The sequence below is a fragment of the Phyllobates terribilis genome, unplaced genomic scaffold (assembly GCF_046119375.1).
Source record: "Phyllobates terribilis strain yellow unplaced genomic scaffold, ASM4611937v1 Scaffold_12__6_contigs__length_324123572, whole genome shotgun sequence".
Lineage (NCBI taxonomy): Eukaryota > Metazoa > Chordata > Amphibia > Anura > Dendrobatidae > Phyllobates > Phyllobates terribilis.
In genome coordinates, this window is record NW_027362772.1 from 262021020 (window position 1) to 262033062 (window position 12043).

Genomic DNA, 12043 nt, shown 5'->3' on the forward strand with positions numbered 1-12043 from the left:
TTCATGTCTATGTTGGAGTCCCGAAAGAGAGCTGCCTGCCAAAGGATCATTCAGCCGCCTAATGCGTACAGGGTCCATAGACTAAAAGACCATTTACTCACTGGACCGACCGACCGGGTTCATGATACTACCTCTAATCAGTTGTTTGTATGCCTGTTTACGTAGACAAAAAGTAATCAATGCTCACTGAGCATAGGCTACTACAGTTCTCGGCAGCACGAGTCCTGTTTGCACAGGGCAATGCGCTGCCGAGAATGATCTTTTTTGCACAAAAGACCATTTCACCCGATGAACAAGCGTTTTTGGGGTAATCTGCAGCCTGTTTACACTGCAAGATGATAGAGAAACAAACGTTTTTAATAACACTTGTTTACAATTATCTTGCAGTACAAATTCTCCTTAAGGCCTCAGTCAGACATCCATATTTTTTATTTTGTATCAATGTGCTAGATGCAATTTCTATAGGTATTCGGTCGGTGTGTCAGTTCTTGCCATCATGTTGGTGTCCGTTTTGCTCATAATGCTAAATAAACTGCATGCTTCCAGATCGTTTTAAAGACTCATTCTAGTGACAGAAGGGGACTTAAAGCAGATATATGGACCCTGGCGTAAGTTACGGCCAATCATCTGGGGATGGGATATATACAGGGAGATGTTACTGTATTTTTCACAGACAAAACGGAGTGTCTGATCCATGAGTCAAAACCCGCGGCTTTAGTAACGTACACATAAGGATAATCAATAAAGGTTATCTTTTCTTATAGTTTCATAGTTTATAAGGCCGAAAAAAGACAAGCGTCCATCCAGTTCAACCTATTTCTTGTGCACTGCAGCTATTCCGCAGCGTTGGTCCAGGGGAAGGCAACAAAAAACCATGCGGTATAGGCCAATTTACATCATTGAGGAAAAATTCACTTCCCGACACCAATCTGGCAGTCAGATTAAATCCCTGGATTAATTAACTATCACTAAGCATAAAATGTAATTTTATTGTTCTCAAGAAAGGCGTCCAGGCCTCTCTTGAACTCATTAAGTGAGTTGGACATCACCACTTCCTCTCCCAGAGAGTTCCAGAGTCTCACGGCTCTGACCGTAAAGAATCCCCTTCTATGCTGGTGCAGGAACCTCCTTTCCTCCAGACGCATAGTGTGCCCCCCTCGTCTTTGTCACCATCCTTGGTATAAACAGGTCATGGGAGAGATCTCTGTACTGCCCCCTGATGTATTTATACATGTTTGAGGTCTCCCCTAAGCCTTCTCTTTTCCAACGTAAATAGGCCTAATTTTGACAACCTCTCTGGGTATTCTAGTCCCTCCATTCCCTTTATTACCTTAGTCGCCCTCCTTTGTACCCTCTCTAGCTCCAATATGTCTTTCCTGAGCACCGGAGCCCAGAACTGTGCACAATATTCTAAGTGCGGCCTTACCAGCGCTTTATACAGAGGAAGAACAATGTTCTCATCATATGCCCCTATTCCTCTTCTGATGCATGCCATGACTCTATTTGCCTTCGCAGCTGCTGCCTGACACTGGGCATTCCAATTTAATTTGCTATTAACCAAGACGCCCAGGTCCTTCTCCATGTCAGATTTCCCCAACAGTTTCCCATTTAATATGTATGGGTGACTGCTGTTTTTCTTTCCCATGTGCATGACCTTACATTTATCGGCATTGAACCCCATTTGCCATTTTTTGGCCCAACTCCCCAATTTATCTAAATCCTCCTGTAGCTGTGCCCTATCCTCATCTGTATTAACTACTTTACAAAGTTTAGTATCATCTGCAAATATTGCTATTTTACTATGCAACCCTTCCACTAGATCATTAATAAATATATTAAATAATATAGGGCCCAAGACAGACCCTTGAGGCACCCCGCTAGTAACCCTGACACACCCTGAGCTTACTCCATTGATAACCACCCTCTGCTTTCTATCACTCAGCCAGCTATTTACCCACTTGCACACATTATCCCCCAGACCAAGCATTCTCATTTTATAAACCAACCTTTTGTGTGGCACGGTATCAAACGCTTTGGAGAAGTCAAGGTATACAACATCCACTGACTCTCCCCGGTCCAGCTGTGAGCTCACCTCCTCGTAGAAGGCCATCAGGTTTGTTTGGCAGGAGCGATCCCTCATGAATCCATGTTGATATGGAGTTAGACAGTTATTATCATTAAGATATTCTACAATAGCATCTCTAAGAAATCCTTCAAATAATTTACCCACAACAGACGTGAAGCTGACTGGTCTATAGTTCCCAGGGTCACTTTTAGACCCCTTTTTGAATATTGGTACCACATTTGCTTGGCACCAGTCTAGTGGGACAGTCCCTGTCCATAAAGAGTGCTTGAATATAAGATACAGCGGCCTGTCTATCACATTACTTAATTCTTTTAGTACCCGGGGGTGTATGTCATCTGGGCCTGGTGACTTGTCTATTTTGATATTATTTAGGCGTTTCTGAACTTCCTCCTGGGTTAGGTGGGTGATATTTAGCGGAGGGTTTACTTTATCACTCTGCATTTCCTCCGATAAATTGTTTTCTTTTGTGAAAACAGTGGAGAAGAATCTATTGAGTAGGATTGCTTTACCCTCATCGCCCTCTATGATTTTACCCAGGTTATTTTTCAGACCGTTAGCTGTAATTCTTTATAGAGATTTCTAGCCAGTCAGACTGATCTCACAGATGACGTAATTGATCTGAGTTGGCCATTTACACCCACAGATATTTTATTAGGATTGAACAGATTTGTCTCATCTGTTACAAACATCCTGGAATGAAACCTTTCTATTCCTTATAATGGAGATGTCTTTCAGATGCTATTTACAAGCTGCAGTCGCTCTGACAGACAGATATTTCTGAATGTTCTGACTCAGACGAGACAGATTTCAATCAGATCAAATTGGTCTGTTACATACACTAAAGGTCCGTTTACATGGATCAACCAGCAGCACGATACGACCGCCACTCCGTAAACCTTTAATGATCAGCGGTCATTGAAACTTGTTTTCACAGGCAGACCACAATAAACGACGCTCACGGAGTAATCTGTACTAGTTTGGTACTCATAGGCTGCCATAGTTCTCATCAGACCTGATTACATGGGACGATGCACTAACGAGAACAATGATTTTTTTCGCTGCACAAAAGATCATTTCTCCCCATGAATGAGCATTTTGCTTGTTCATCAGGTGATCGGCAGCCTGTTTACACGCAAGATAATCATGAATGTGCATTGTTAAAAACATTTCTTATCTTGAAGTGTAAATTCAGCTTTATTGGGATTGATATTGATCCAGTAAGACAGAAATTAGACAGAAAGTGTTCAAATATTTGTACTTATTAAAGAGGAGAGATTTCCATCTCCGAGATCTAGTACATGTAGTAGTAATAATAGTATTAGCAATTACCTCCAATTAGAAAAGCAGTATAGTTCTCCTGATTAGCTATGTCGCTTACCCCATGTGCAGGGCATTGCAGAAGATTAGTTATCATTGGTTAGGACCACTGTCACTATCAGTGGCCGTGACCACAGATTCCTAAGCTACTGCAATGCCCTGCACATTGGGTAAGCGACATAGCTAAATAGAAGAACTACACTACATTTTTAATTGGAGGTATTTGCCAGTTTTATTGTTATTACACCTACTACAGTTTGGGATAGGATCTTGGAGATGTAAATATCTCTTTAAGCCCACCATACACATGAGTTGAGCCCATCATTGGGCCAGCATCTATCTATCTTGCCCGGCTTTCTCATACACAGGAGCGCTTGCGATGTTTACTTTTCTATTCTATCATTTCACCTTGCTGTTGCTGTAATTTGCAGCACATTTTCTGCATATGATCCACAGCATGTATCCTAATTATTAGCTTTCTTTGGCTTCATGATGGGTCACATTGAAGCTTGGGATTCCACATTGACTGTAGGTTGCATTACGCTTGGCTTTGAAGGCTGCAATCTCTGTATTCTGAGTATTGCTTCCCTCTCACTTCTCAGAATAGCTTCTAATTTGCGACGTCTTGAGGCTTTGTGAATGAATAAATCATACCCATATGCATGAGCCAAGGACACTGGAGGTGGCACTCTTGTTTACTGTCTCCTTTTTGTGGGTGAAGGCTGGAGCAATGATACATTCTTGGGCGTGCGGTACGGATGACAGCCGTTAACGATTTTATCTTCCCTATGAGGACAATGGGAAGGAATATCAGGCGGTGGCGCTGCGCCGTGTTCAGGCTCAGTTAGCTGACATTGTGCAAGAACAAAGTGTTCAGGGACTGGTGGAGATATGAATCTGTGGAAGCAATAAAGGATTAATTCACACAGCGTTTCCTGTAGGATCACCGAGCTTTAATCCTAATAAGGTGCTTAATACTAGATCCTGTCTTTGCTCAACGATTGTGCTCTTGTTCCCATCACAGACCCTGGAGCTCCTGTCGTCATCTCTGCGCTTGTGTGTTGGGTATTACACCATATAAATAGATGTATTGTTCAGGATATCACTCTTTCTGATCTGCTCGTCACTCTGAAAACATAAGGATTGGAAAAGAGGGGAGGAAAGTCCATGATCCGGCATACACATTGCTTCATGTTGTCAGCCGGTACTTCGCCCTCTCCTCGAAAAGGAACACATCAGAAAGGACTTGTAAGATTCCCAGGGATGATGAGTGAGGCCTGTGGGTCTGTTTAGCTTCATTGACTTTCAACAGGAAGGCAGGAGAGGAAGCTGTGAACAAATCAGAGCAAATGTTTGTGTTCTGATTCCTAGGCAGGAAAGAGCCGGTAGATGGCAGCTGGCGGATGACCGGCTCAGTTTACATTACAATAAAAATCCCATCACCTTGAAATTGTCTTCTCTTTCCAATGGCCGGTTATGGTTTGACTCAGTCACACGGACCTGGAAATTGATATACGGTATTCACTGTAAACATATATTGTACTATAGCTTTGTGTCTTCAAAAGAAAAATGCAAGAATGGCTCTAGAAGCGAAGATCAACATGTGCAAGTTTCTAGCGTTGGTTGTACGCTTAGTGCGACATTTCCTTTTCGATTATAGAAAATGTATACCGTCCAAAAAGTCAATGTATACCATTACTGGAAAAGCTGGGTATGCCACAGTGTCCAGTCACCCAGCACGGTCCCTTTAAAGCCTCCACCCGAAGTAGTTTTTCATGGTGTTTGTAGGCCACCTCACTCTTATTTTTCTCAGTGTTTAATATTATTTATTTTACTTTTATGTGTAAAAAATACCATAAAATTGTTTGAAATTCTAAGCGTTTTTTTTCTACCGTTATTCTCACATTTCATGCGCTCTTTGTGACATTTGTGAAACCCTATACTGAAAGAATGCAGAATTTTAATAAAACGAAATGCATTGTATGTAGTGCATATAATATTGATGACCATTGAGGATCATTAGCTAAGGTCATCAGTATCAGATCGGTAGTGGTCCGACACCCTGCAGCCCCACCAATAGCTGTAAACATTGAATGTAGGTGCACTGCACAGCTCCATCCAACGAGTAGTGGCCACTGCCGTGTACTGCAGATCAGCTATTCTCTCCTATTCGGCTTCATTTTAATGTTTACATCCGCCTGAGCTAATGACAGCTGAACAGTGTGGGGGGGGGGGGGATTTGTCATCAATATGATTTGACCAGACAATCCCCTTAAAGCAACGTCTGGCCGATGTGGTTTTAGTCCCTACAAATAGCTATTAAAAATGCTGTATTTTTCAACCATCTGCTCTTTTTAGGTGTGATGGTGACTATGTACAATGTTTTGTTTTTTTGTTTTTTTTTGATTGTGGGTTACTTATTTGCATTGGATGTGTCCCCCCCCCCCTCTCTTGCCATTTAACCTACGCTTTGCTATAGGACATTTAAAGGACAGGGAAAATGCATGTTTAAATAAGAAAATGCCCTAAAAATTGCTTGCTACATAACAATGCTATAAAATGACTGTGTAAGAGAGGTCTGATGGATGTATGAACCTTGACCTTCTAATCCTGGCGTTGCGGACCTTTGATCCTTTCCTTTGTTGGTTGCATACCACATTCGTGACTCACACAGGGGTTTCCACCCAGCTTTCCCAGACTCCCTGGCAGGTTATGCTGTGATCATCCTTGCTCCCATAACTAGATAACTGGTTTGTGAATGCTTGTATTTGTCGTAGACTGTAAGTATAGTGCACACACTAGTCACTTTCCGTGAAGTCAAGGCAATTGACGCTGATATGAGCACTGAAGTGATATTATGTAGCACTTTCATGCTTGAATGATTGTCTTAATAGCAGATAACTGTTTGGGAAAGGGTTGATCACAATGTATTTATTCATTCTTTCCATCTTTTTTTTTGCACAGAGCTTTTTGAAGCGCTGGGGTTGTTGGAGTGGTCCAATTTTTCCTGGAATTGCGTGATAAATTCAGAAGACTGAAGCCCAGGCTCACTGTCTACCTTTCACGGAGGCCCAGCCGTGAGAGGACAGAAGAAGGCACGTGGCGAATCATGACAGCCGACAAAGAGAAAGATAAAGACAAGGATCGAGACCGGGATCGGGAGAGAGAAAAACGAGATAAAACCCGTGATGGTGAAAACTCTCGACCACGGCGCAGCTGCACACTGGAAGGCGGTGCCAAAAACTATGCCGAGAGTGACCACAGTGAAGATGAGGATAACGAGAACAGTGGCACGACGGCCGAGGAGGCTGCCAAGAAAAATAAGAAGAAGCTGCCAAAGAAGAAGTCCCGATATGAAAGGGCCACCAATGGGGAGATTACATCTTTCGTCACAGAGGACGATGTGGTCTACAAGCCGGGAGGTAAGATATTTCTCTATGTCCAGCGTGCTCTTCTGAGACTGCGGCAATGATAGTTTTGTGATTAAAATTTTTACTTTTAGGAATATGGAGGTGTTAGTATGTCATTTCAAAACCTAATTGTACGCTTTATAATGATGGTTGGTTGCAATATGTTCTTATTGTAGGATAATTAGTGAAAATGGTACAGATATAGTCTAGTGCATAGGTGTACACCGCCAGTGTAATATTCCTCTTATCTTCCAGTGTATGAAAAACCCTATAAAAGTATTTTTTGCTGTATACCTTTTTGTGTAGACTAGCTTCGCATACTGCACTATACTATAGCACAAAAAAGATACCTGCTTAACATAGGCCAAAATTTATTTCACGGCCTCCATAGGGTAAAAGGATTCCTATGAATGTGCTCGGCTTATACTTTCTGCACCATTTGCACAGTTATGTCTTAAGGTACAACAAACAAGAATTTATAGATTTCCTCCCATCAAAAATTTCCTGGTGTTTTGTCATCCGTGTTCTCCTCCTACAGGATGTTTTCACTGTGACTTTATGTGATGACTGGGGATTTCCTTTAGTGTCTCCTGTTTATTGACTACAGAAACATTATTTCTAACAGAGGTCATTTTTTATGAGCAGTAATTCTTCTATAGTCATGTAAATTGGAGAATATGTACTTCAGTGAATGTGATAAGTAAATCCTACTGAGCTACAGCACTATGGGTCATATGGAATAACCCCAAACTTCCTGCAGAGAGACCCCACCTCACACTTCCTGTAGAGAAAGACAGACCCCACCCCACACTTCCCGTAGAGAGACACAGACCACACCCCACCCCTTCCTGTGGAAGAGAGACAGACCCCACTTCCTTCCTGTGGAAGAGAGACAGACCCCACTTCCTTCCTGTGGAAGAGAGACAGACCCCACTTCCTTCCTGTGGAAGAGAGACAGACCCCACCCCCACCACTTCCTTCCTGTATTCCATCTTGTCTTCTCTGCTGTTAAAGTGGGTAACACCTGACAACAGGATGTGGACAGGAAGTTTGGACAGAAGGGAAAAGGCCAGGGCTCACACTTTGTATTGATTTTTTGGAGGTAAGAAAATGTGAGTTGCAGATTAGTCTATTCGAAAATAAACCAAGGTACGTACATACAATCACCAATGTCAGACATTCACTGGTCTGCCTGGGACTGGTGTAATCAGCTGCAATAAATGATCCATGTTGACACAAGCAAATTTCTGGTATTTGCACTGTGCTAATAGAAAACTCAGGCTTATTAAATAATTAATTTAGATGCCATGATTTGCTTAGCTGGTTCTGCTGTGGGAGACCATTCCTTAGTCATTGTTCTGCTCTCATCAATATACAAGGTAAAGCTTTCAAAGCCGAATATTAATTGTCCAAGGAAGATGCTGCGTCCGTCTGTAGCTCTGAACTGAATATATAGCTGAAGTTCTCCATCTTCCCCTAAATTTTACATCTACTTATGCATAGTGAAAACTGGCATTTTTTTCCTCAAAAAGTACACCTATTTATCAGACGTGAATGACCCAAACTACCGACTGTTTAAGAGAATTAGCCCATTCGTTAGAAGCCATTTATAGTCTTTGAAGGAGTCCATTTGAAAATGGGAGTTTTGCACAAGTCTGTCGTCTTGACAGTTTTTTTATTTTATATATATATATATATATATACTATTCTCTCAAATGGATATACAATGAAAAAATAAAGCATCATTGCAATAGATGTTTGTCAAAAATAGCTTTCTTTTTTGTTTCTACAGCTTAGTGGACTAGGAGTCTCCATGGTAACAGACTACAAACTGTGTAGTCAGTGATGCTTCTTTTTTCTTTTTTTTGCTAATCTACGAAATGTAAGTTAGCACAAATGTGAGAGCAATTTAGACCACAGGATTACACTGCACTGAGTTTGTTTGCGGTCTGTTACCATGGAGACGCATTGTCTGCATAGGAGCTGTAGAAACCAAACAAATTTTATGAAAAGCATATTGCAAGTGTTGAGCAGGCATAATTCTCCCATTTCTTTTTTTCCTATTCAGTTGCATCGGTTCTTGGTTGACCGCCTCGTCCCCTTAGCGAGCCTTGCGATCTTGCATGCTGAGCATATTTTCTGATGGTATATCTAGGATCATTTTTACGAGCACCTATGTGCAGATAAATATTTGCTGTTGGCGGAATAGATCGTAAAAAAACATTTTCATGCGAGATGTTTTTCTGCTGAACCAGAGTTGCACAAATTGACTGCATTGATAACAAAAGCCCTGCGAATGCTGAGGCTGCTTGTAGCATAGAGAAAATAAATGGCTGTCTGCGCCATCATGTGTCATTACCTACCCTGCAACTTCCCAGCTTCACAGCCCTTCTCTCCGCATGACGCAGAGCTTAGTACAAATAACATATTTAGCCTACTGAGGTTGGAGCCATGCTCATGATTTTAAGCCCTCTGTTTTTAGAGGAAGACTGAAAGGTTACACATACTTACTCAGATGAGATTCTGCGTTTTATCAAGCCGCCTCTCGGGAATTTCGGCAGTAATGCTGGCTCACCCATCATTTGATAGCAAGCGATTTATGCCACCCTCGTCCAGTCTGGTACATGGAGAACTCTCGCCTGCCAATCAGTGGCATTACAGGGTGCTGTCAGTGACAGACGGGGCTGAGGTTACTAATATGCATCTTCTCCGTTTTAGTGTTAAAATGGTAACGGAATACTGCAAGACAGAAGGGAGACCCCCGTGGATTAAAGCAGGGGTGGGCAATTAATTTTCCCAAGTGGTCACATGAGAGACCGTTACTGTTGTGGAGGCCGAACCAATAGGCTGAAATTAATTCTGCTCAATATTAAAGGGAACCTGTCACCAGAAAAAAAAAACGCTATTTACCTGCAGATATGGGGTTAATCTGCAGGTTAACAGCGTTACTAATGTGGCCGGAGCCCACACTTAGCTGGATGCTGCAGGTAGAAAATGAAGTTGATTTCCCCCCAGCAGCGTTCTGGATTCAGTCACAGGGGCGGCGCTGGATCAGTCATCACTCTGAGAATACAGAGCGTCGGCTGTAACCGTGCCCCCGGCCCTGAGTGACACTGGCTCTGCATTGGGGCCAGCTGCCGTGCAAGGTGGCACTGTTACAGCCGCCGCTCTGAGGGTGACCGAACCGTTGCCGCCCCTGTGACTGAAACCGAACACTCCAAAGACATATTGGTAAGGAATGTAGATTGTGAGCCCCATTGGGGACAGTGCCCATAATGTATGTAAAGCGCTGCAGAATATGTTGGCGCTATATAAAAATAAAGATTATTATTATTATAAGATTATTACAGATGGCCGTGACAGCGGGCCGCAGCAGTGGATGGGACAGCATGGAGTAGGTTTGTTTTTTGGTACTTGCAATGGACATTCAGTGCCATGTATCCCTGAAAGCATAGTTGGCAGTGTGATATTATGCAAGGAGCATGCCGTGTAGACCAAGGTGTCATAGACATCTCAACAAACTTGGGGGTAACCTGCTGTTCATCTTATAATAAGCAATGATTGAATTAAAATACTTACCAATTGCAGTCCGGTGCCCTTCAGTCCCACGTGACGGCTCTTTGCCGGCTGACACTACGTGGGCCGGTACTTCTTTTCCAATGTAAATCTCTGAAATTAAAAAACGAGACCCCATAGACTTAAAACTTCCATTGCGCACACAAACCCTCGTGAGAGCCGGCTGGTCTGTTTTCAGGTTGAGTGAGCCAGAAGGAGAAAAGATCGGAAAGATGGAAACTGGGGAAGATGGCGATCGGTAAGTATTTTAATACACTTGCACTACATCACATAGATAATTAGGAGGGTTTAGGGGGAAAAAAAAATACGGAGACGTCTTTAATTTGTTCCCATGCAGGTTGCGTGGTGTTAGTAGCACATGCCCGGTTTACACGATAAGATCTGCCAACAATAATTCTTTTGTTTCCTTTTAGGCCACAACCGGTTTTGCTCAATCTTCCACCGGTCTCTGCCGTGACCGGGAACTAACACCCATTCAGTCAATTATCGGCCCCTGTATAAAGCCCATAATGCTAAGAGGGCCCATAGATTGCCGCCTCACATGCAGGCTTGCTTGTTGTCTATAATGCTGTTCTTTGACATATTTCATTAACTTCAGATAAACTTCTGTCCAGACAAGATCCATAATGTCCTGATCCTCCAGTTGCATAGATTAAACTTAAAGGGGTATCCCCATCTCCAAGGTCCTATCCCAATATGTAGCTGATGTAATAATATTAGCAAATATTTCCAATTAGAAATGTATAGTTCTTCTTATTCGCTATGTCGCTTACCCCATGTGCAGGGCATTTCAGTAGCTTAGGTATCCATGGTTACAACCACTCATATATTGACAGTTATTTAGTGGTCGTAACCTCGGATACCTAAGCTACTGCAATGTCCTACACATGGGGTAAGCGACATGGCGAATCAGAAGAACTACATTTCTAATTGGAGGTATTTGCTAATACTATTATTATTACGCCTCCTACATTTTGGGATAGGATGGGAATACCCCTTTAACTGTGGCAAATTAATTTATTCATACACATGACATGGCTGTTAGCCAATGATTGTTCGGTCTACAGCTCTCTACCGATTCCCCTATGCACATGGGCTCCCCTCTCGGCCGAGCGGTCGTGTTTTTTCAACCAGGGCAGATGAAAAAACCGCCCCAGACTTTTATGGCAGCTGTTTATCTGTCTTGAAAATAAATGAAGAAAGTTTTGAAATTCCATCTTGCCCAATCCGTCTCTCCTCCAGCATCATCTGTCCTGGGACAGTCAGGTCACACCCATACAGATTAGATAGTTGTATTGTCCAGCCAAAATCAACGGGTTTGGCTAGGTTCACACATCCGTGTGTCACCGCCAGAGCACAGACCGGCCACATGTCTAATGACCCTATGAGGCTGTAAAGGTCGGACCGTCACCAGTCTGTAAATCATGGACTGTGACATGTGGATGTATGATTGCAGCATAATGAGCAAGCGGCGTCTAGGCTCCAGCATTAGGTTTTCCAAATCCTCCACTTCATTAGTAGACTGTGTTATCAATTGAAAATACCGTTTATTAGAAAGTTTAATGACTTTTTATTTATCCAATGTTCATGGTCTATTTCTGTAGAAACAGGATGTTTTTGTACTCTAATAATCAGTCCTATAAAATCAGTCCAG

At 42.5% G+C, this 12043-nt stretch overlaps 2 protein-coding genes across 5 annotated transcripts in view; both read left to right on the forward strand.

Moving 5' to 3' along the window:
- ENO1 (enolase 1) overlaps positions 1 to 12043 on the forward strand; it is a 169384-nt gene that overhangs the window by 153983 nt on the left and 3358 nt on the right. The gene's annotated exons all lie outside the window — the stretch shown is intronic.
- The window catches only part of RERE (arginine-glutamic acid dipeptide repeats), a 281545-nt gene that overhangs the window by 109908 nt on the left and 159594 nt on the right, over positions 1 to 12043 (forward strand). For all 4 annotated transcript variants that reach the window (XM_073656935.1, XM_073656936.1, XM_073656934.1 and 1 more), the window contains exon 2: positions 6368 to 6825. In XM_073656935.1, the coding sequence (XP_073513036.1) occupies positions 6513 to 6825 (313 nt within the window). In that variant the 5' untranslated portion in view covers positions 6368 to 6512. The remainder of the gene's footprint in view (positions 1 to 6367; positions 6826 to 12043) is intronic.